The 25,781-nt window shown below is 36.7% G+C and overlaps 1 protein-coding gene across 4 annotated transcripts in view; it reads left to right on the top strand.

Annotated features, from left to right (window-relative positions):
- The first annotated feature begins 4,037 nt into the window (after positions 1-4,037).
- NRG1 (neuregulin 1) overlaps positions 4,038-25,781 on the top strand; it is a 162,685-nt gene continuing 140,941 nt past the window's right edge. For 3 of the 4 annotated variants that reach the window (XM_032214217.1, XM_032214216.1, XM_032214214.1), the window contains exon 1: positions 4,038-4,574. In XM_032214217.1, the coding sequence (XP_032070108.1) occupies positions 4,412-4,574 (163 nt within the window). In that variant the 5' untranslated portion in view covers positions 4,038-4,411. The remainder of the gene's footprint in view (positions 4,575-25,781) is intronic. The other variant, XM_032214215.1, reaches the window with a different exon arrangement.

The raw sequence follows: 25,781 nt of genomic DNA, 5'->3' as shown, positions 1-25,781 counted from the left end.
AATGGATGAAAAATCAAATGCAGTCATAATAATAATGTAGTTTTATCTCCATGTATATGCATTTTGATACTGTGACTTTTATATGTGCATTAACTTTGTGTTGGGGGGATGTCTGCACAAATGGATAGACATTTGTATACAGGTAGTCCTCAACTTACAACAATTCGGTTAGTGATGATTCAAAGTTATAACAGCACTGAAAAATTGAGTTATGACTGTTATACACACTTATGACCATCGCAGCATCCCCATGGTCACTTGATCAAAATTCAGGCGCTTGGCAACTGATTCATATTTATGACGGTTGCAGTGCCCTGGAGTCTTTTCATCATCTTTTGTGACCTTATGACAAGCAAAGTCAATGGGGAAGTGAGATTCACTGAACAAGCATGTTACGCAAGAATGGTTGTAAAATGGGACAAAACTCATAACAACTGTCTCGCTTAGCAACATAAATTTTGGGTTCAATTGTGGTTGTAAATTCAGGACTACCTTTATATGATCAGGAAGACCCACCCAGAGGAAATTCGGCAAAGATGGGAGAAGGGGAATTGTCCAGTGGGCATCGTAATCTCTGTCCACATTGCCAAAATATCTCAGACCACACAAGCATTTTTAAGCTGGCTCAAAATCAAGCCAGCATGAGCAGAAGATAGGAGCAGCTTAAATTACAAGTATGCATGGGCTTTTTGCAATATAGTAGTAATTAATATCACGTGCTAATTTTTTTCTAGATGGTAGCAAAAATTCAGTGTACCTGGCACTTTCCAATTCCCCATAATGAGTAAGGAACTTTTTATCACATCAATTAATTTCTAATTATACTTTCCCTTTATTCTGTTTTATCAAAACAGATTAAATACATCTTGGGATCTTTCAGACACAACAATCTTGGGGACCGCAGACAAACACAGACTTATTCCTATCTACCTGTCTATAACCCTCTCCTCTACTTCTTATTGTGTTGGACAGTTTGCTAATCCATAGTTTTCAGATGGAAAATAGGATTGTAAAAGTATATGTGCTTGAAGATAGATTTAAAATGCCTCAAATAGATGATTTAACCTTTCCATCACAACTTTTTTATAGAATAGAAATCTATAAAGCTTTTCCTCTTTCTACTAAGCCCCAATATTTGCAACTACCATATCTTGGCAGCAAAAATCTGGTTGAACACTAGATGGCAGTAAATATTTCTTTGTTGCCCTCTTATTAGCTTCTGGTTTTTGCAGCCCAGATATAATAACTGTACAATGTGAGCTGAGTTAATTTATGTTTTATGGCTTAGCTTACTATATGATCCAGATAATTGTGATTTATTCTATACAACTCAGTCTTTTCATATGCGCTTGGAACTATTTGACTCTACAAATACATTCAGATTAAGGCTTTTTTTGAAATCCACTTTTTAAAAAAGAGCTATGGAATTCTTTCACTTTTAATTATTCAGGTAAAGTGGCATTGTGATTGCAAAACATACCAAACCAAGGTTAACTGAATCATGGTTTATTACATTAACCCAATTATCTGGATTTGAAGAGCACATCAAAATATAAACTAACTACATGGGCTTGTTTCATGCAATTAAACTTCTTGTCTTTTGTTGGCAGCAAAATATTTTATACATTTTTATTTCTGCAATATACAAATTACTAGAAATAATGAGAAAGCAATATATACAGTACACATGTTCTGTGCGTGCATGTATGCATGTTTTTCTCTATATGTGTGTGCACATTTTTGTGAGTAAACAGGCTGAATACTGTATGTGAGTAAACAGATGGACACATTGCCCTTATTTCAAGCTGAGATACTTGCTGATTTATTTTCAAATGTTCAAATGATAGCTCGCTTTAGAGGAAGTATGGTATCATTTTATATATATTTTTTATTATGGCTAGGGACTCTGAAACCCAGAAGCAACCCAGATGTCCGAATTTTAAAAGAGGTGGAGCCATTTCATACCTGACATGCTAAAAAAAATAATTATTTGAGAAAATCCCATGGATTCCATAGACTTTTCTTCTTATATGTATAATGATGCATTATAAATAAACATTAATAAGTCTGGTTTATTAAGCAAAGCAGAAACCACCCCTTCCTAAGCCACATTTATGAATGCTCACAAATGTGAGGATTTGCACCTTCACCTTCTCTAGGTATTTCCGCCTTTGGTAGAAATACTAAATATGAAAGCAAGAGATTATTGGTAATTTATTGCTTACCTAGTAGCAGAAGGCAATAAAATTCACTGGTACTGTATGTTGCACATTAAAAGGTATAGGGCATTATAAATCCTAAAAAGATTTATATTAACAAAGGATTAACTGTTGTTATCAGACTTCCCTCAAATGTACATACATAAAGTACATGCATTAGCTGAATGGCTATGAACCAAAGTATTCCAAATGAAAAGTGGGAACTCTTTCAAAGTAAGGATTATACATTTTTCAGTAACTGGGTAAATAATAACATTCTAAGCTGCAAGAGTGGGAAAAGGTTATCTCTGCAGAGTGTATGGAAATGTTATGTCTAAAACAAGGATAGGTAGGTACAGGTATGGAAGAGACAATGTTATGCACACATTGGGGCATTTAGGAAAATGGCTACCTACTCTATTATAAAATACTGAACATTTGTGCCTTCCCTTTGCCATTATTCTGCTAAATGGCATTCTCCCACTACAAAGACAGAATTTAAGAGATAGAAAAATGCCAGATTGCCATTTGGGAAAGAGCTGAATTTCAAAACAAAGGAAGTTTTTGATCCACCTTTCATATATTAAATCATTAGAATACCCATTAAACTTCTCAGTGTAAACTGGAGAGTTAATCTTGTTAGTACAATTCTGTGTATTGATTGAGGATTTCCCTAAATTAAATCATCTGAACTGCTGACCTAATAGAAAAAAGGGGTGCCAGGTGCAACACTTTGCCAAATCTCATTTTCTGTTCCCAAGGAGAGGGGGCAGGATCTCCTGGATCATTAACTATCAGTTATGGGGAATAAGAATCTGGATCGGGAGCTGTCATTGTTGGTGTCCAAACTTTAAAAGAAAGGATCAACTTTCATTTCTCAGCCTAGTTACTTCTCTTGGGCAACCTGTGTGCCACAGGACAAAAGGCTTTTAGTTTAAAAGAAACAAACAGACAACTTCACAACCTGGGAGGGCAGGATGGGCATCTAGGACTTTTCTGTCCAAAACCTCATCCTTGTACTTTAATTTTGTTTTAGTATTTGTGTGCTCCAGACTGCCTTTTAACAATTCAGGTCTATGCAGAAGGAACTGTAGCAAATGCATCAGCCAGGGGTCAACCCCGAGAGCTGAAAATGTCTCATTGTTTAAAAATATCCTCTTAGGGGTGCAGGAGGATGAAAGCTCCATGGGAGGTATCCCTCCGTGTTTTCTTCCCTCGTTTGTTGCCAGTCTAACAAAACTTGGACTAGATGACCCACAAGGTCCATTCCATCTCTGTCTAATTGAATACATCGCCATTATCCTTGGCTTGGGCAAAGTGAATGTAAGACTTGAGCAAAAAAGTCTATTATCCATCATCCAATAGGATCCACCATCCAATAGGATAATGTTACAGGATCCCATCTGGGACCCAGGATAACGTTGTCGGATCCAATCTGGGTCGGTCCCCTGGACCCAGATGGGATCCTGCAACATTATCGTATTGGATGGTGGATCTATTGTTGGATAATGGCTCTATTGGAATCTATGTAGCAGAAGTTCCCCTGAAGATGGGCTCCAGCACGAATCCAAAAGCTCGGAAGACCAAACCTGCGGTCCCGATGACCAACTCAGATTGGATCCTGAAAAAGCACCTATTCTCAGGGGGAAGTTTGGATGGAGCCCCCCCTCGGAGGGCGGCCGGACGAGCGGTCGGTCCTCTCTCTCCTTGCAGAAGCGGCCTCTGTTAGGCTCCCTCCGACTCGACTGGCGATTCCCTCGCGGCTGCTCCGCCCCACCCGCCCACATTCCCACACCCTCGTGCCCCCCCCCGGGGGGGTTTGCCTAGGCTTCTCCCGTCCCCCGGCAAGCGTGTGCCTGAGTGTATGAGGGTGCCGGGGGCGGACTTACACCTTTCCTGCGCGGAAGGGGGAGAGAGGCGGAGGGGGGAGAACCTGGCAGAAATTCCCTGCCCCGAGTTCTCGTTCGCTCGCGCTCTCCGAGGCTGCAGCATATGGAGCTAGGAGGACCGAGGGAGAGCAGCGGGCGCTGAAGGCAGCTGTGCGAAGAGCGGAGGGGGGGTGAAAACGGAACAGCGGAGAGAGAAAGAGGAGACGAAACTTTTCTCTCAGCTCTTCTCCGGCCGTTGCCTCGCTCGCTCTCTCGCCGTTGCCCGTTCTGTGTGTGCGCGTGTGGGGGGGCATTGGAGTTTTGGAGACGCCACCAGCGCTGGACATGAACGAATCGCGGAGAGTAGCCACCCAGGAGCAGGGGGCAGCCGGCGTTGCCGCCGCCTCCTCTTCCTCGCCGTTGGAGGGTCCGGAGAAGAGGCGGAAACCGCGGAAAGGCAAAGGGGGGGCCGGCAGAAGAGGCCCTCCGCGGGAGGAAAATGGGCCAGGTAAGTTCCATTCCCCCCCCCCCCCAAACTATAGGGATGAGAGCAAGAGGGCGCGCGCCTTAGCCCGGGCAGCAAAGTGCATGGTCTCTTTGGCGGGACACAGGTGGGCGGCTTGATTGGGAGGAACAGCCCCCTCCCCAGCTTAGAGGCACGTGTCTGTGTGCTTGTCTGTGCGTGTGTGTGTGTGTGTGGCCGCGCGTTGATTCTCCCGCCTCGTCCCCAACTCCAGTCGAGCAGCAGGCCGGTTGGCCCCGGAGAAGGTCCCGCACACGCGCGCTTGTTTCTTTTCGCCCTAAGCTTTGGAGCCTCCAGATAGCCGCTCCCCGCGTAACGGCTTACGTGCATAGCCGCTAAATCGAGCGCTCGCTTGTATTGTCTTGCGAAATGGGGAGAGGGGTGAAGGAAGAGCAGAACACACACCACAGAGAGAGAGGGAGAGAGAGAGAGACCCACCCCTGATCAGCAATCCTGGGAACGCAAAGGAGTGGCACAATTCTCCTCACCGCTTAGCCGGACCGTACAGGCAGGGTGAGAGCAAACCCTCGCGTGCCTGCCGCGATAAGCTGCTGTTTGGGAAGTGGTGTGCAGGTTCTTGGTTAGATGGGTTCAGATCTGGAGAAACCATATCTCTCTCTCTCTCTCTCTCTCCTCTCTCTCTCTCTCTCTCTCTCTCCTCTCTCTCCTCTCTCTCCCCCCCTCCCCCCTCCCTCCCTCCCATTCCTTCCTCCCTCCCATTCCTTCTTTCTTTCTTTCTTTCTTTCTTTCTTTCTTTCTTTCTTTCTTCCCGGCCATGCTCCCTAAAAGGACTTCTTTTGCCTACTTTGAACTACCTGAACTAGTTTCCTCAAGACTCGGTCCAGCTGCTCCCAGAATAACTTAACCTGAGATTAAACATACCTAGAATTGCTCTGTAGAAAGGTGCAAAGACTATTTATCCTTCAGCATTTCTTGAATTCCTGGGAGGCATAGTTGTCTTTACGGTTATACACATCCATAATACTGTATTCTTTTATCCTTCCTACTGTATTCACAGTTAATGATGATGAGGTGGTTTTTTATTGTGTTTGTAATCTCTGCTTTGCCTGCATGACAACCCTGTGAGGAAGGTCTGCCCAAATCGACCCACAAAGTTGGTGATAAATTGGGTTTTATATCTTAAATCTTCAGTGATTGGTAATGCTTGCTCCATGATGCCTTTCTCCAACTTTTCTCCAACTTGCATAAATTCCATTTCGTGAAATATAGCAGTTTACCGTGTCTTTGCACTCATGGACATGGATGGATTGAATTGTGTTGCTCTGATCTGATAGTAGTGTCAATACATAAAGTGGAAAATGCCTTTTAATGCACGCTTCAGGTTCAAGTTTACATTCTGATAACCACAAACAAGTGTGATCTTAAAAGTTGAATAAAGGAAGACTTTTGCATGTAATACAGCAGGTAATTGCTTTGCCCTAGTTATTCTAGAAGTGACATCTTGCATACTATATTCATATATAAGAATAATTAGTTACACTTGGATTTTTTTTTAAAAAGCACTGATCTTGTGTGACTTACTACTTAGAAAGGCACGTCATGCTATTCTAGACAGGAGAAGATAGAACAGTGTAAATCATGTCCAATTGTTTCTTTTTGGAGGATAATAAAAGTTGGTCTAAATTTACAAAGTTGTCTAAATTTACAATAATTAACATCTCTTTCACATCCATTAGCCTTAAGAGCTTTGCCAGTGCATCTGGTAATGGTCGTGTGTTTGGATGTTAAAAGCGGACTCTCACTAATAATGCTATATTGGTGGGATATTTCCAGCAGTAGTTCCAGCTGTTGAACATCTGTAGCATGCTACTGAAGCAGTGCTAGTTTCAGCAGCCTACTCCCAAAATCTCCAGAATCTGGAGAATAAGGGCATGACATCTTCCAAGATGAATAATATTGAAGAAGGCAGAAGTCTGAAAATAAGCAGTCAGATATCGTAGTTTCTTTGCCAGTCTGTCCTCTTAATTTTGGTGTGACTTACATCAAGCAGATGTGTTTACCAATGAATCCATTTAATTTCATTACTTCCAATGAGTTCCAAAATGATATATTTTATTATATATTGCATAATCTTCTGCGTGTATATTCAGAAGTAAGCTTCATTTGCTTAAATGTGACTGACTTGGAAAGAAGTAACTGTAGCCTTGAACTGATAAACCTGATGTTGTTTAAAAGAATTTGAGCAGGAAAATCTCTAGTTAAGACCTTTCCTCAAATGTGAGCCTGTTAAGTGAACATTAGTAAACTTTTTTTAGACCTTATGTTTTCATTTGCAATCAATAGGAATGACAATACTCATTATCCCAGAAGACCATGTAAGAGTCAGTGAAATAGTCTAGAAAAATCACTTTGGACATTTGAAATAGGTCATGTAAGTGTTAATTGTCCTGTTTTATATATTAATCCATGGTCAGTGAAGAAATTAACAGTTTCCATGGACAAGCTCTTTAAATGAGAGGTTCATAAGTTGTATCCCAAAAAAGTTCAAGGAACATCAAAGAAGAAGAATACCCTGTTTCCCTGAAAATAAGACCTCCCTGAATAATAAGTCCAATCGGGCTTTTGAGCACATGCGCTCAGATAAGCCCTCCCCCCAAAATAAGCCCCCCATGAAAATATTGCAACACAGCAGCAGCCTTAAGGTGATCATGCTCTCCGTCTCCTGAACTTCAAAAATAATAAGACCTTCCCCAAAATAAAGCCAAGTGCTTAATTTGGGGCATCAAAAGACTTCGGGGAAACAGCAGTTGACTACTGCTTTTCTTGCAGCTGTTTGCATATCTTTGTAAAATTAGTGGGGTTAAAAGGGTTCCTGAACAACTTAAATGAAACTCAAGTATTGTTTGGAAGTAGATGAAATAGAAACTTTCCCTTTTTTAAAATGTAGGAGGATCCAATCCTGGTTGCCAGCAATCCATTTTCACCATACAATAACCCACATTAAGTCTTCAAAATGGTTTAGACTGGGGACTGCCAAAAGGGAAATATTAGTTTTCCCTCAAATATAGATATCTTTGTAAACCTTTTCAGATAACCCAGCTGTGATCCAAACATCAATTAAACTTAAAACGTGTTTTTGCAAATGTGTGTAAAAGACTATAAGACAAATCTCATGATAACAAGCAGTCAGTACTAACACTGGGGATTGGTTTGCCATTTTAATAGGAAATAATAACATCTTTATCCATACTTTACCTACAAATCTATTCTCTATTCCATAATAATGTATGCTGCTAACATTTAATGTTTGAACAGTGGATCCACTGATACATTTGTGAATCATAAAAATATTTGTCTTTGCTTCTTATTTCAAACTAACATGTGAATCTTGAATGTGGGGCTTTTTTGAATGGTTTGGAACAAACCATTCAAGGATGAGTATCTCTATCTGATTAGAGTATCTCTAATCAGAATGTCTGTAAATAAGTATGCCTATTTGTATACATGGGGCCCTTGAAGAACTGTATATATGAGACTCTTGAAGAACTGTGTGGAGTAAACAATGTTTTTTTACATTTTGTTTTGTTTTGTTCAGGAACAAGAACAGATAATGTTATAAGATAATCTTGTAAAATGCTGCCCTCCCCTGTTGTTTCCTCAAACTGTTGATATTAATGGCTTAATTCTGCCATAATTAAAAAAGATCAAAATGTCCTTGTTCTAAGCACTGAGAAATTCCATGGGGAGCTTCATCTGGTAGAAAGTTATACCTGTAATTTAGTTTAATTTAATGGTATTTACAGATTTTTAGTATTAAATGGTGAGGGGGGGTGTTTGGCAGAATGTATTTATTGTTGATTTTATTGAGGCTGTGCTCCCAGTTTCTGCTGATAGTAAAAGATATATTTGTTATAATAAATATTTTTCCTACAGATATAAACTTCTGAAACCGAACAAGCTTGTCTAGACTGGAAGCCCTAACATCATGTTTTGTTTTGTTTTGTTTTGTTTTGTTTCCTAAAATGCAAGAATGTAATGAGGTATTATGCAAATGCTTTAGTGGAAGATGATATCAACTAGGATACTAGGAAGTAACTCTTTACTTTCAGAACTAAGACAATTCCATTGACAAAAGTTTTAAAAGATACCTAATGAAATTAATTCAGAAAATGAAAAATTTCTCTAATGTAATATTTTTCTTATCAAATTGTCAAACACAATAAGCTTATAACCAAGCAGCAATTCTTGAAAATAAGTTCTAATATTAGTAGAGAAATGTACAAATGAGACAGATCCAGACATTGCCTTTTTTTCACACATCTTAATTTTGAGTCATTGGTTTTGAATCTTTTATTAGCAAAGGTCATTGTTCGTATTAACTATGTCTTGAATTGGAAGTAGTACAAATGCAATGCTTTCACAAGTGAAATTAGATGTAACTACATTTCCCTAATTTAGTCACATTCCACTTAAGAGCTTTGGTGTAAAGATGAGTTTCAACCCCTTTTTTTTTGCAGTATGACACTGCTGAGATTAATGTAGGCAAGTGTAATAGAAAAGTTTTTAGTCAAACATGCTACCAGGCAAGGTTTTGAGGAAAAAAGGTTGAGTATTTGAATGAAAAGCAACCAGAAGCTTCCTTACCTATAATTGGCTCTATTACATTTATAGGTACTACACATAATAGTTGTAGCTTAGAAAACTGATGTGTATTAATGCAGCGGCCTCCAACCTTTTGGGCATCAGGGACTGGTTCCATGGAGAGAAGTTTTTTCCATGGACCAGAGGGGGCGTGGCATTGCATGTTGTCTGCATCCTGCGGATGTGGCTTAGTTTGTTCCCAGTTTCAGGCATAGCATAGCCCAGCACTGGTCCACAGACTGTGTGTGTGGGGGGGGGGATGTTATTTAGTGTAAATATATACAGCATATGTAAAGTTAAAGGTTTCCCTTGCACATATGTGCTAGTCATTCCTGACTCTAGGAGGCGGTGCTCATCTCCATTTCAAAGCCGAAGAGCCAGCTCTGTCTCCGTGGTCATGTGGCCGGCATGACTAAACACCAAAGGTGCATGGAACACTGTTACCTTCCTACCAAAGATGGTTCCTATTTTTCTACTTGCATTTCTCCATGCTTTCGAACTGCTAGGTTGGCAGAAGCTGGAACAAGTAACGGGAGCTCACTCCATTATGCAGCACTAGGGATTTGAACTGCCAAACTGCCAACCTTTCTGATCGACAAGCTCAGTGTCTTAACCACTAAGCCACCATGTTCCTATATTTCCCCTATCAAAGTTAATTGGAAGCTTACAAAGATACCAACATGCTGAATTGATACAATAGTTATTATAACAATCCTTGTCTGCAATTGTACATTTGCATGTCAGAATTCATTAGGATAAGTTGCCCATATATATAGTGAGTAGAATAACCCCAATTTAAAGAAAATAAAAATAAAAAAGTTAATGATTTTCTAGGCAGCTTAAACCTATTGACACGGGCTATGTTCCATCAACTCCTTAGCAATGCTCATTTTTATTCTGCACTTACATGGCCAAGTGCATTCAGCTGCTTAACTTGATTTTTGTCCTCTTGTCTGTTTTAACTATAAAAATATTTCCCTTTTGAGAAAGGGAAAGATTATGTACCATTAAATGCAACCCTCCACTTGCAGTGCCTGACAAGAAAAATCAAACATAGAGGGTCCAGATTGTAGAATATAAATTACTCAGTACAAGACAGTTCTTTCAAACAAGTGTTTGAAGCTTTATGGTATAATCTGTTGTATTCATCTGGATACATAATGTTTTCTTAGATGGTCTGCATACAAGAGAATTTTTGTTCTTTTTTAATCCACAAATCTCCATGGAGCAAATACACACATTATTTGTACTAAGTTTACATCAGCAAGGATATGCACATTTTTCATTATAAAAACCCTTTCCCAAAACTTGCTATAGATATAGTCTTTCCTTGGTCACAAATAAGAAATACCTATGGTCACAGCCATATCTAATTATGATAGATTATGCTAATTATAACCAAAATAGAATTTTGATTTGGTAGTATTTAGTTATGGTAGAGTTTGTTGATTGTTTCTGTTTTATTTATCCGTGCATAGAGGAATTCCTTAGTTTCTATATCCCTCTTGCCACTTTTTCCATAAGATAAAACTTGAAAAGAGTTTGAAGATAACATACTATTCCATCTTCCACAGAAGAGGGATAATGCTGAAATCTTATTTTTGTATAGTATTGCAAAAAAAGATATTCAATATGATCCTGTTTACTTTCTCCCCTTAATATTCTGTTTTGTTCAATTTATGCTTAGTTTTTTAAAAGCACGTTTCCTTAGTAAGCGGAAATGAATATTTCTTAACATTGTAATTTGCCGTGAAGTTTCTCCCTTTCATGGTAAACCCATTGCAGACAATATTAGTATATGAAAATAGTATTATCATCTGAACTATCATGTAAAGACTTTGAGTAAACTGTGCATTAGAGCTATGAAGAAGACTGAGTTCTACATGCTTCTCTTCACAGCTGACTAAGCAATCGGAGAAACTAGTCATGTGAATCCACCCTTACAACTTCTATAAAAAATTAACTTATGAATCAAAGTTGATGGTTAATAAAAACAATTTTTGTAGTCCTTGGAATTGTTTGGTCATGATAGGTAAGGGGCACAATCTTAAGCTTAATGAAGCTTGAGTTCCACTGACATGACTTGTACTGATGTCACTGTGAGGACCTGGACTTTTTTTTTGATAAGTTAGATAAGAGTGCATGCAGTAGGGAAGGGGGATTTTATGTAATAGGTGTAGGGCCATTTGCAACACTGGAGATGTGTGGATTGCAGTGACTACTAGTTCTAGGAATTCTGCTGTGCAACTGAAGTTTTCTCTCTCGCTCCATTGTTAAATAACTCAGGGGTGGAACAGAGTGCTCTGAGAAGTCATTCTGTTGAATAACATTTTGGATGCATTGGCATATTATGAAAGAGAGACCTGAAATGCACTTTTAAAGAAAGTGTAGTAGGTAAGCACGCTGTCTTAATTTCGTTTCCTCCCTCCAAATCTCAACTGGTCCGTAAAAGTACAGGTAGTCCTTGATCTACAACCATTCCTTTTAACAACCATTCAAAGTTACAACAGCACTGAATTACAAGAGGTTGTGCAGGATTTGGAGCAGTATATGTATATAATGGTTAACTAGATGAGAAGGAATAAGCTGAGTCTGAAGCCTTAAAAGATTGCCATATCTGTCCTTTTCTTGATGGAGCAAGTGCATGCGTGAAGCAGTGGTGGGATTCAAATTTTTTTACTACCAGTTCTGTAGGTGTTGCTTGGTGGGCATTGCTTGGCTTTGTGGGTGTGGATTGGTGGGCATGGCAGGGGAAGGATACTGCAAAATCCCCATTCCCTCCAAATTAACTGGGATTTGGGAATATTTATGTATTTATGAAGAATGCAGAGTTCTGGGTTCATTTGTGGCCTTCCCAGCAACTTCAAAATCCACAGGGGAAGCCAGATTTGCTTAATGGCCACGTGATTTGTTTAACTGTGACACACACAAAAGATCATGAAATCAGGTATAGTTCACTGAACAAACACCTTGCTTAGCAACGAAAATTCTGATCCCACTTGTGGTCATAAGGCAAAGACTACCTGTATGTAAGCTGTAACAAACCAAAAAATTTCACTGTCCCATACACATTCTAATCCCTGTCTCAGCATATATGTCTGCTGTTCTACTGATAAAAAGTCTTCTCTTTTTAATAGTTTTTTTAAAGTTTGTATATAGAGAAAAAGCCCTTTTGTAGTTGAGTATCAATTGCAACAGCATATCACAATTACTTTAAAAAATGGCTTCTTGTCTTTAGCTTTCCATTTTTACAGGAGAATCTAAGATGTGAATGGAGGGATCTTTTACTCCAATTAGTTTTGCATCTTCTGACTTAAGCTTTAATTGAAAGGGCAATGCTAAAATTTGTATAGCGGCTGGTATAAAAAGTAACTTTGCAATAAAAGTTTTACATACTTATGAGCCATGGTGGCGCAGTGGTTAGAATATAGTAATGAAGGCTACTTCTGCTGACTGCCAGTTGCCAGCAATTTGGCAGTCATTCTCACCAGCTCAAGGTTGACTCAGCCTTCCAAAGCCAGTAAAATGAGAGTCCATATTGTTGGGGGAAATATGCTGACTCTGTAAACCACTTAGAGAAGGCAATAAAGTACTGTGAAGTGGTATATAAGTCTAAGTTCTATTGCTATACAGTAGACTATTTGTAAAATAATAGTCTTACATAGATCTCACAAAACCAAACTTGGAATAATCCAGAGATAAAAGATAAAGTTAAAAATGTTTTCAATATTGTAAATAGTGAATTAAAAATAAATACCAGTCTTCAATTATGAAGAAATTTGGAAATGGGCATTGATGTATTTTTTCTCTCTCTGATACTTTAGCTGTTTTTCAAATGTTCCTGAACAAATGGATTTTCTTTGGCTTGTTTTTTAAATGTAGAACAATTGGGTCTTCAGCAGTGGGAGGCATTAGTGCTTATAAATACAGGTGGTGGGGAAACTGTGAAACTTGGGAGAGAACATTAATAGAAGTTGACTTTTTGCCAAATGAGATCATCAAATGGCTACACTAAGTATGCACATAGGCTGCACAATTTGTGAAGCAGTTTAGAACACATAAGATTCAGCTAAGATTCACTATGGTCATAATTCTAGGAAATATTGTACATAGAATAATATTAAAAGTTCCAAAGTAAATTATGTTGTAATTTGATCGCAATTTTGTTTTTGAGCACATAAATATTTAATAATTTAAAATTAGCTTTGTAGTTGAAATTTTGAATCCTTTACCAGACCAATTGAACTGATAAACATATATCAAAATGTAGTACAAATTATTTTGGACTAATATACCTCCATAAACTAATCGACAAGTCATTCTTATTTTGAGTGATTCATAGCAATTCAGTTTTTAAGTTATCAGCACATAAATCACTGTGACCAGTGATCCAAAAACAGCTGTCTTTCGAAAGCACTTCTTATTTCAGAAGCTACTTGGGCCTCCATTGGAAAAGGTGAAACTGGGAATACCCTTCAAGTATGTACTTGCTCCGTCGAGAAAAGGACAGATACGACAAACTTGTCAAGCCTCAGTGTGAGTTTATTCCTTCTCATCTAATTAACCATTGTATACTGCACATATACTGTTCCAAGTCTGCACAACCTATCTAGATTCAAATGTAGAAGTAAAATGTATCTACACCAACACTTTTTTTCTTGCCCATGATCTAGCTGTATTGTGTAGACATCTAAACTAAGTTCTCCCTATCATGCACTAATGACAGTGAGGCCATCATACTGCTTCCTATTTAGGTTGGATGTCCATAATTGTTAGTCCACGACATATAGAGATGTGATTTCCCTGGACTAACAAACCACAGGGTCAGAAAGCTATCAAAATACAACCATATTGAGTGATGGAATTTCACTCAAAATGAAGGTGGCTTCTATGGCTTCATATGGATGTTGAAAAGCTGATACTAGTACATCCTAGTTCAGTAGCTAAGGCGTGGTCACCTAATAATATTCATTTGACATGGGCACCCAGGTATGGTTGGAAGTACTCCAGCCCTATAATTGATCTACAAAGGCACAATGAGTACCCAGAAGGCATACAAAGTCGCTGTATGATCAAGGAGGAGTTATACTGCTCTTTCCAGATGCTGCTCCAAACCCAGGCTTGAAATCCAGATTGCAATCAGTTTCTTTCAGGAGCATCTAAAGCTCTTCAGAAACCACACAGTTAGGCTTCTTCTCTAAGAATGGGATATTAGCAATAGCTGATCATTATTAAGAACCCATTGAAAAATTCTTAGAGATTTTTTTTAAATTACATTTTGGGCCCAACCAAAATGTATTGGGCAGATTGAATTAAAGATAAATGCCAAATATCAGAGAACTTGTACTTGGATATCATATTTGTCCATATTCTTGGAGGGTATTACATCCAGAAGAATCTGACATGGAGATAGATGATGTTAGCATCAGATATAGTACAGCAAAATCTAAAGTAATGTTGCTATTTTTTAGATTTGAATATTGCCTTACCAACTACTAGAATTTTACTAGCCTGTGACATTTTATTGAGCTCTTAAAATGTCATAATTTCTTATGGCTTAGCTAGTTTTAAATGTATTGTGTATTATGGCTTAGCTAGTTTTAAATAGTGCCTTTTATGAAGTAAACTAGCAAACAGATAACTCCTGATCATCTACTACAGCTAAATTCATCTATGCTGAATTAAATTGTGGCTAATGATCTCTTATGGGCCCTCTGCCTATTAAACGAACACAGAAGCTAGATTTATGTAACATAGACATGCATTTCACAAGATGATGGGAAAAAAGTGTGTGTTTTTTCTTAACATTCTTAAATATTGTCTCTGCCATCAGGTCTTCTGTAATATGTAAAATATTATCATCTTGTACATTTATCAGCTAAGAGAGATGAGAGAAATTGGTTTTGTTTCACATTTAATGTGAAATATTATAGCATTTACAAAAAATTGAAATTGTGAGACCTGCAGTTTTCTTAAATTTGTGATGCAGTGAGATTAAAGAGTGTAAAATTCTATAATTTTAAAGATCACAAATATACATACAGAAGAATTCACTTGCCAAAAATGTATGCTTGAAACCACCTCTATCAAGAATTAACATTTCCATTTTATAAATTATTATTTGTACTTATTAATAAAATGTTATTTTATTCCACCTGGTTATACTTAATTCAAGGGGGCTTGAGTAACTCACTTCACTACTTTTCTTTTCCCAGTCTGTATATTCAAAAAAATGAATGTTGTACTCCCTTTTGGTAAGGGAGTTACCATTGGAAATAAGCCAAGTAGCAATCTCTTATGCAAATATATAAATATAAATTAAATAAAAAGTATAAATGGTAGACATAATTCTTGCTATAGAGTTGAAGTGAATTATCATTTATTCACTTTAGTTCCCTTGTTACATTGGAGTCCAGACTATTTAAAGACTATTTAAAGAACTCCAGGAACATGCAGGATAGAAAAACATATTATAGATGCAGCAGTCCTCAATTTACAACTATAATTGAACCCAGAACTATAGTCATAAAGGTGATCCGGTTGCCAAGCGCCCAAAATGCAATCATATGATTGAGTGGAGGCAGAGTATGCAGCTATCATGACTTTTAAAGTGTAAAATACCTTTTTTTGGGGGGGTCTATTATAAATTTGGTTGTTACTAAAAGATTGGTTGTAAGTTGAGGACTACTTGTAATTATTTTAATTTACTGTTAATAACAATTATTTTGATTTTGTGACAATGTTTTTTCTTAAATGTTCCTATTGCCTCTACCTTCAGGTCTTCTGTAACATGCAAAATATTTTTTACATATTTATATGTAAGGATTTGCCTGGAAACATCCATAACAATTGCAACTTATAAAAGAGACCCAGTATATATAAATATAAATTTAAAAATATATAAAAATATAAATAAATTGTAGCTTGCCATCAATAATGTATGATGAATAATAATCTAGTCTTGTGGATTGTGTATCCGTAATTGGTTCTTGCTGAAACCCCAGAAAACAATCTTTCTTTTCAATGTTACCTTTCCATATTAATTATGATCTTACAATTAAATAAGGTTAACTTACCATATCTTTCATAATTTAAATACATGTTACAGGAGTTGTGTGTAATCCATGCAACTGTGACAATTTTCTTGCTACTGCTTTGTTGAACAAATTGTCCTGACAGATAAAATTCTACAGAAAGGAAACAGTATCTTGTGCCTTGCAACTCATACATTATTTAAGGCAGAGATACAGGGCAATTGTTTGTCCTGTTGACCTTAATCTGCCTGCATTATTTGTACCCTGGATTGTGTTAAAGATCGGAGGAAAGGGGTTTACAAGAAGAAGATTAGAAACTTGTTTTTCTTCCTTTTTTCCTTTTGTGACTAATGAATTAGCTTTTGTGACTAAAGCTAAACAAACCAAGATTCCATTTCAGTTAGAGAAAAAGAAGTCTAGCATAGAGAGGAAGAGCTGGGAATTATCATAGATAAGAGTAACCATATTTTCAAGTAAGATAGGATAATTCTTTGGGCAAAATAATCTTTTGAAATGAATAACAAATCAATCTCCCTGGGGTTTTTATTCCATGTAAAAATATTTATGCACTTCCGTCATGGCAGTATTGGAAAAGAAAACACTTTAACCTAATGAATGTCTTCAGATATATCAGAAAATATTTAAAAATAATTTGATGATTAATCTTCATAAAATGAATGCAGCCCTCTTAACAGCACGTCAATTAACGTCAGTTACTAGGCAATCAACTTTTCCCTGGAAATAACAAGAGCTACTCTACAATAGTTAGTGGAATGTAAATAAAACGGTAAGGACATACCGGTACTGCTTTTGCTCAGTTTACAGTTAATAATATCTATGTACGGAAAGATAGTTCCTGTATATAATAGGCACAGAAACTCTTCTAGACATTGAGCAAATATTGATGGGAGAGAAAGGGAGAACATACCTAGTGCTTGATTTTAAAAGTGGAAATGTGTTAAGTTATGCAAAGAGGTTATGAAGAGGTTATCACAGCTATGTTGTATGTACTGTATGATGTCTCCTTTGAGAGTGGGGAAAATACAAAAAGGAGAAAGAAATTCTTATAGAATCAGAAGTTTCTGAATGTCTTCAGAAGCTCCATGTACTGATTTGTTTCAAAGAGTTCCAAGTATGATCTTTGGAGAACAGTTTCCCCATTTTCCATGTTAGTTGACCCACTGAGAAATGAAGCCACAAATAGAGATGAGCATTAATTGCTCTCTGCATTTGCCAATAAATGCTTTGATTTTTAAGAAGAAAGTATCCACTTATGGATGGATGGATGGCAGGTGCCTACCAACACCTTAGAATTCTGAACATCAATGATGATTGTGGCAGGGCACTGAGTGTTCTGGAAATGCTATGAATTCTTAGCAAATCATTGTGCTATTAACAGTCCAAAAATAACAAGAATGAATGCAATCCTTAACAGTGCTGATAGTTTTTATCATTTTCCGTTATGATAGAAGAAAGTAAAACAAGTATCAGGAGTTTGTATAAATTGTTTGGGCAACACAAAAAAGGCACCAGCACAATAGACATATTTTCTCTCTTCCACTTTCTAAAATATATTGTGATCACATATGCTTTCATACAGGTGAAACTCGAAAAATTAAAATATCTTGCAAAAGTTCATTTATTTCAGTAATGCAACTTAAAAGGTGAAACTAATATATGAGATAGACTCATTACATGCAAAGCAAGATAGTTCAAGCCGTGATTTGTCATAATTGTGATGATTATGGCTTACAGCTCATGAAAAGTGCAAATACATAATCTTAGAAAATTAGAATATTGTGAAAAGGTGCAATATTCTAGGCTCAAAAAGTGTCCCACTTTAATCAGCTAATTAAGCCATAACACCTGCAAAGGGTTCCTGAGCCTTTAAATGGTCTCTCAGTCTGGTTCAGTAGGAATCACTATCATGGGAAAGACTGCTGACTTGACAGTTGTGCAGAAAACCATCATTGACATCCTCCATAAGGAGGGAAAGCCTCAAAAGGTAATTGCAAAAGAAGGTGGATGTTCCCAAAGTGCTGTATCAAAGCACATTAATAGAAAGTTATGTGGAAGGGAAAAGTGTGGAAGAAAAAGGTGCACAAGCAGCAGGGATGACCGCAGCCTGGAGAGGATTGTCAGGAAAAGGCCATTCAAAAGTGTTGGGGACTTTCACAAGGAGTGGACTAAGGCTGGAGTCAGTGCATCAAGAGCCACACACACAGAAGGATCCTGGACATGAGCTTCAAATGTCGTATTCCTCTTGTCAAGCCACTCCTGAGCAACAAACAACGTCAGAAGCATCTTACCTGGGCTAAAGAAAAACAGACCTGGTCTGTTGCTCAGTGGTCCAAAATCCTCTTTTCTGATAAGAGCAACTTTTGCATCTCATTTGGAAACCAAGGACCCAGAGTATGGAGGAAGAATGGAGAGGCACACACTGCAAGATGCTTGAAGTCCAGGGTGAAGTTTCCACAGTCTGTGTTGATTTGCAGAGCCATGTCATCTGCTGGTGTTGGTCCACTGTGCTTCATTAAGCCCAGGGTCAACACAGCCATCTACCAAGAGATTTTGGAGCACTTCATACTTCCTTCTGCAGACGATCTTTATGGGGATGCTGACTTCATTTTCCAGCAGGACTTGGCACCTGCCCACACTGCCAAATGCACCAAAACCAGGTTCAATGACCGTGGGATTACTGTGCTTGATTGGCCAGCAAATTTGTCTGATCTGAACCCCATAGAGAATCTATGGGGCATTGCCAAGAGAAAGATGAGAGACATGAGACCAAACAATGCAGAAGAGCTGAAGGCCGCTATTGAAGTATCCTGGTCTTCCATAACACCTCACCAGTGCCACAGGCTGTTGGCTTCCATGCCATGCCGCATTGAGGCAGTAATTGCTGCAAAAGGGGCCCAAACCAAGTACTGAGTACATATGCATGCTTATACTTTTCAGAGGTCCAATATTATTCTATGTACAATCCTTGTTTTATTGATTGCATGTAATAATCTAATTTTCTGAGATTGTGGATTTGGGTGTTTCATGAGCTGTAAGCCATAATCATCACAATTATGACAAATCATGGCTTGAACTATCTTGCTTTTTTTCTCATATATTAGTTTCACCTTTTAAGTTGCATTACTAAAATAAATGAACTTTTGCACGATATTCTAATTTTCCGAGTTTCACCTATATGTGTAAGAATTGCATACTGGTAGTCCTCAATTTATGAACAACCATTTGAAATTATGATGGACCTCCCAAGGGCTAGTTGTGATATCTGACCCCCCCCCCATCTCACATGATCGCATTTCAGGTGCTTAGCAACTGGCCCACATTTATGGTCATTTGCAACATTCCATAGTCACGTGACCATAATTTCCAATGCCTTTTATTAGAAGCCAGTGTTTATCTACAGTTTCCAGCAAAAAATATTCATTGCAGACAATGTATTTGTTTAACAATCATAACATTCACTTAATGTCTGCACCATTCACTTAATGAAGAGAGGCTCAGCCAATCTCATTGTACACATGTTGTACTCTGACAATAAAAGGTTGAACTTTGAACAACTGCCAGAAAAATAACTGTAAAATCAGGTGAGATCACATTGTGACCCACTTAAGACCAGCATGATTTACAACTGTAATTCTGGGCTCAATTATGGTCGGTCATTGAGGATTATCTGTATGGTACTGAAACCAACTTTGTTTCTTTTATGAAAGGCTATGAAAGTATAAAAGTGAACTTTTATGTTTACTGGATTATCTAACAACAGAACAATGATTCACGCCCTTACTTTTTCATTTACAAAATTAGTTTTTTTTGCTTTCTGTGTTATTTTTATTAATGCAGAGATCTTTTTAATAAATTCTCCCTTTACTTTTAATGTTTTAAATAGATGAACTAGTATTCCTACAATGTCACACATTGCCATCAACTTTTTTTCCTTTTGTAAACAAAACAAAAAGGCACTTTTTAAATATATAAAATATCATTTACAAGTGCTTTCTTGTTTTCTGTAATAACTGAATAAATTCGAGAATGGTATTGATGTTGATTGTTGAAGATATAACATTTGGTTATGGCCGTGTCTACCTTCTTGTGGGAATACTGCATTTGTAAATAAAGAAATAAATATATTCTTTTGGGCCTCAGAAAACAATATAACTTGGGTTAGATGTTGTTTTCAATAAAATTCATAAATAATACAGTGTTAGATAATTTTTAGAATAGACATACTGAACTCACTAAGATTAACGAAGGATCTTTTGATTTCAGTTCTTTTGCTATAAACATGACTAATCTGGATCCACTCTCTAATTTCCAGTATTTATGTCTTACCTTTATATAAATAACACAACTATTTTGGTATTGTTGTTTTTTAAATGAGCAAAATTGACCACACATTTGCGTAACTTTTTAATTGCCTCTGTTCACTGTCTATGACTAATAAGAATAGTTTCCAAAAGTTTAACAGGAAAGTTTTATAAGGATTGCTCCTCTTTTTCTCTCTCTCTCTTTAAAGTAATGAGCTAATGCTTCCTTGGGCAGTTGTATTTAGGTGATTGAATCAGGTTGTCTCATGGAAAGGAGAGATGCTATCTTCAAGTGATGTCACTGGTTATTCTACAAAGGAAGAAGTGAGTCTATCCTTCTCTTTGCAGCTGCTTTTAGATTTAATCGTGAGCAGTGTCGTAAAATATTGCAAGCCACCATTTCTACAGAGTTCTTATTGAAAGCATTAACTTGTATCTGATGGCAAAAATGGATTGCAATTCAAACTGTATGCATCTCCCAGTCAAAACAACGCATAGGATTTAAAAAGATATAAACACCGAGGTAGCGAATTGCAAGAAGAAAGCTGTGTAACTTAGTTTGGCACCTAGGTTTGGCCACCAGAGGGTGCTCCACGAGCAGCACATACTAAAATACACACTTTATTTGTTACTTTTTATATATTCATAAGAATATATAAACTGTGAAACTCAGCGTTAACATATTCTAATCCATACAGTACATTTTTGGGAAAACATTCTGTTATCATTCCACAGTAAGTTATATTGCTTTGGCTAGGCTGATTATCGATAAAATATTTTTTACTAAATTTTACCTTTAAAAACAGAGGTGGTCTTTTGGCTTTTTTATCCTTGTAATTTATCTATTAAAACCTCAAGTCTGAAAGGATGCAGAATTATTTGAATTAGTAATTTCCGTACTACTTCCTAATGTTATTGTTTTGTTTTTAACAGTGGTTGTTTATCTGGAAAGTAATTTTAATTGTTGTACATTTAGTACATTTGGTTTAAATTTTTTATTTATTTGTCAACTTTGTCTGTCCCTTTCATCCAAAGTGATTGTAAAACAAGAACTGAAAATATTGCTTAAGCTAGTTTCCAAATAGGTCAACTCACACAATTTCAAGGTTACATTAAATGGTTCAATTAGATAATCTGGAACTAAAGATAGTTTTGTATCCTATAATGAACCCAAGTTAGATGAGCCTCATTAATATGTATATGCAAGGTTAAACCTTTTAAACTGTTAAATGTATACACGCTGTAATTCTGATCACATTCTGGACTTTTCCATTTAAACTGATAGCAAGGAGGCAACTGCTTCCATTAGACAGCTGTTGAGACTTAGAAAAGGTATGTGTTTTACACAGTCAGAGACTTCCTTAGCTTTATTCATGCCTGACTGACTAGAGAGGATTATGGAAATGGCAACTTTTAAGACAATCTGTTAAAGAGTTAGAAAGGTCATCCATTTGTTCATGTTCACACATGCGGTATACGCATTCTGATGGAGAAAGGCAGATTCTGACTCAGAAGCTGAGATACTGAACTTGTGCAATCTTGAGTATGGAATACATTCAGTATGAGTCAAAGACATGTTCCAGAACATGTCTTCTTCTCTTTTTTCATATATATATATACTGTACATATACCGTTCCAGGTCTGCACAACCTATCTAGATTCAAATGTAGAAGTAAAATGTATCTACACCAACACTTTTTTTTCCTGCCCATGATCTAGCTGTATTGTGTAGACATCTAAACTAAGTTCTCCCTATCATGCACTAATGACAGTGAGGCCATCATACTGCTTCCTATTTAGGTTGGATGTCCATAATTGTTAGTCCATGACATACAGAGATGTGATTTCCCTGGACTAACAAACCACAGGGTCAGAAAGCTATCAAAATACAACCATATTGAGTGATAGAATTTCACTCAAAATCTCCTGAAGGTGGCTTCTATGGCTTCATATGGATGTTGAAAAGCTGATACTAGTATACCCTAGTTCAGTAGCTAAGGCGTGGTCACCTAATAATATTCATTTGACATGGGCACCCAGGTATGGTTGGAAGTACTTAAGACTTTCATTTTTGAAAGCATTGTTTTTTCACATCACTTCTTCACACTTGCCTAAAACTTTTGCACAGTACTCTGTGTGTGTGTGTCTGTGTCTGTGTGTGTGTGTCTGTGTGTGTGTGTGTGTAAAAATTTGCCTTTATGTATATAATTTGCCTTTATATATATGTATCAGATAAAATTTGCAGGCATGGAAAAACTACAAGGTCTATTGCATTCTTCATAAATTAAACTCTATTTTAAACCTGCTAGCATTTTTGTCAGAAACCATCATGTTTCCCAAATTTGTTGATTTTTCCTGTAACCATTTAAAACTGTCTTCGAACTCCAGAGTCATAAGTATAGATTAGATATCAACTGCCCAGTTTTCACAAAATATCTGTTAATGAATGACATAATATGAAATGAGCTTATCAGAAGTTGTCTTAAGCAACTAGAGAAGAAAAATGGAAAATGTACCAAAATGTTAGGCAACAGGAAAAAAGCAGCTTTCCTCCTGCCACGGAATGTTAAAGGCATTATATATGCGAGTAGTCCTTTGTGATCGTAATGGAAGTTGGAGTTCCATCGCAAATCATGATGATCATAAGTCAAGGCACCATGGTGACCACTTCTGATTTTACAACTTTGTTCTTAAGTGAGTCCATGTATGCCTATCTTCTTTTTTTTCCCTGGAAATCAGCCCCAAAGCTAGAAAGTGGCCAAAAACAATTGTTGTAAATTACTGTCAGGTGACTGCGGAATGCTGCAGCCAGCCAAAAGATGAGCCAGTTGCCAGTTTTCATGGGAAACTTTGAAGCAAAAATAGAACAAACAATTAAATATAATAAATTTTTGACTTTTCTTTTAAGAAAAAAAACTTGAGTTATTGAAATTCCTCTTGTTCATTTACTTCACAAGCCTATTTTACCTTCCATAACACTATGAAAAATAATAATAGGGATGATAAAAGCAGTAAAAGAAATGGCTATTTTATTTTCTAATAAATACAGGTAGTCATTGACTTACATCCACAATTTAGCCCCACATTTCTGTTGCTAAGCAAGACAGTTGTTAACTGAATTTTGTCCCCTTTTATTGCCACAGTTGTTAAGTGAATCACTTAAGTTAACTTAAAATGGTTGTTAAGTAAATCTGGCTTCCCCATTGACTTTTCTTGTCTGGAGATTGCAAAAGGATTTTGCAAAAGATTGCAAAAGGCATCATTAAAATTGTCTAGTTTTATGATAAGCAAAGGTTTCGTGACCACAGGTGATACTGCAACCATCATAAATACGAGTCACATGGCCATGGGGATGCTGCAACAGTCATAAATGAAAAACTATCATAAGTCATTTTTTTTGCAGTACCATTGTAACCTTGAATAGTCATTAAATGAATGGTTGTAAGTTGAGAGCTACCTTATCTGTATCAGTACTGAAAGCAACACTAATTTTGATTTCTCTATATTCTCTTTTTGCCCAAATTATTTTAGGAAGGCGGTTTCTTTTTAAAAAAGTACTTTATATGTTGTTACCTGATCTCTATATTTATCAGTCTATGTATCATGCAAGGATGACAATTGTTAGCTTTGCAAGGAAGCTCAACAAATTTGGGATACTCATGAAAAATTCTGCCAGAAGCAAACCTATCTTCATTATTATTATTATTTTCCTTGCCTCTCTCTCTGACATTTAAAATACTGTAGCTTAAAGCACTGTTTTTTTCTTTCTGAAGAATGAAAAACAGAACTGAGAGACAATTGACTTTTAGACTGAAAGATAACCAGTCTGATTGTGTAACAGTGAGATTTGCTCATCTTCACACTTTTGCTTCTGTGTTAATTACAGATTATATCATGACTTTTAAATAACTGAAAGCTTGGAGAAATGATTCACGAAGAAATGCAATGGAGGCCTTGTCTGAAAACATGTAATTCTGTGCCTCTGTTTTGGGTGTGTCTGATTCAATCACACCTAATAAGAGAAAAATACGATTCCTGCCTCATAGTAAATCATGTCAAGATATGGAGTGCAGATTTCTTTGTTGATTACCAACCTCTAATACTTTGAGCTCATAGAAAGTTTGTGTTTTTTGCCACAAAGACTTCACACAACAAACAGATTTAAATATTTAGGAATAGGTAGAAGGAAGAAAGGATGGATCCTTATCAATAAAGGCTGAATGTAGCTATTATTCTCAGGAAATGTTGCATGTTAGCAACACATTTAAGGGAGTATTATAATAATAATAGTCAAGAGCTTTAAACATCTGCCAGTTATACGCAATATGCCTTCATTTGTATGGAAAAATAAACCAGAATTTTGGGTGATTATTCATTATGTGCTTGTTTGTACATTCAGCTCTTTTCCTCCTTGCCTTGCAGATAGTCATTGCTAATCTAATGAGAGTCAAAAGCTTTACATATTGCCTAAAGTGGGAATCCTGCTTTATTGCATATGTTATGAATCATAATTGCTTTTCTACTTAGCTTGTTTGGACAGAAGCAAAAAACTTGCCTGTATGGGCACATGGTAAGCCAATAAACTTTGAAATCTGCAAAATCCTATTGACCAGCATAAAATTACATTACTGTAATATTTTGCTATATATTTTTAAAACCTGATGTCTTTCAATTTAAGGAAGATGTACCTGTAAATAATTTTTCTTTCTAGTTTTCTCACATAAGTACTATAGAAAGAAATTTAGAGTATTTTATTGAAAATATGAGATGACTGATTTGTTTTTCAAAGTAGGGTTGGCACTGTATTTAAGTTTCTGTATGATTGAGCTGATGCTATTCAATTAGCATTAATGTAATGTGCCAGTGATAAATCAATTCCATTTCTTTTCTGAATCCTCTCTTTTTTACATAACTCAAAAGATCTGTTTTAATTGATTGGTAAACGAATTTCTCTTTATTATATTGCAATATGAGTTTAAAAGTATAAGACATTCTAGCAGATGATTAAGATAGTATTAAGTAATTATCTCTTAACCCAATAACTGTAAGTTGAAAGATACCAATATTTTGAATGATTACAAAATTACATAGGAAAACAGTACATAATTAATTCCAATAGAAGAGCATTTATGTACCTCACAGTTTAACTGTGGAGTTCTTGGTTCTAAGCGTCATTATTTGTTTAAGTTATTTCATTATCCATCTTCGTAACACCTCTTTGAGAGACATAGGTA

This window comes from Thamnophis elegans, chromosome 3, assembly GCF_009769535.1.
Source record: "Thamnophis elegans isolate rThaEle1 chromosome 3, rThaEle1.pri, whole genome shotgun sequence".
Taxonomy (NCBI): Eukaryota; Metazoa; Chordata; class Lepidosauria; order Squamata; family Colubridae; genus Thamnophis; species Thamnophis elegans.
Note: the sequence above shows the minus strand (reverse complement) of the source record. Positions and strands in the feature narration are given on the sequence as shown.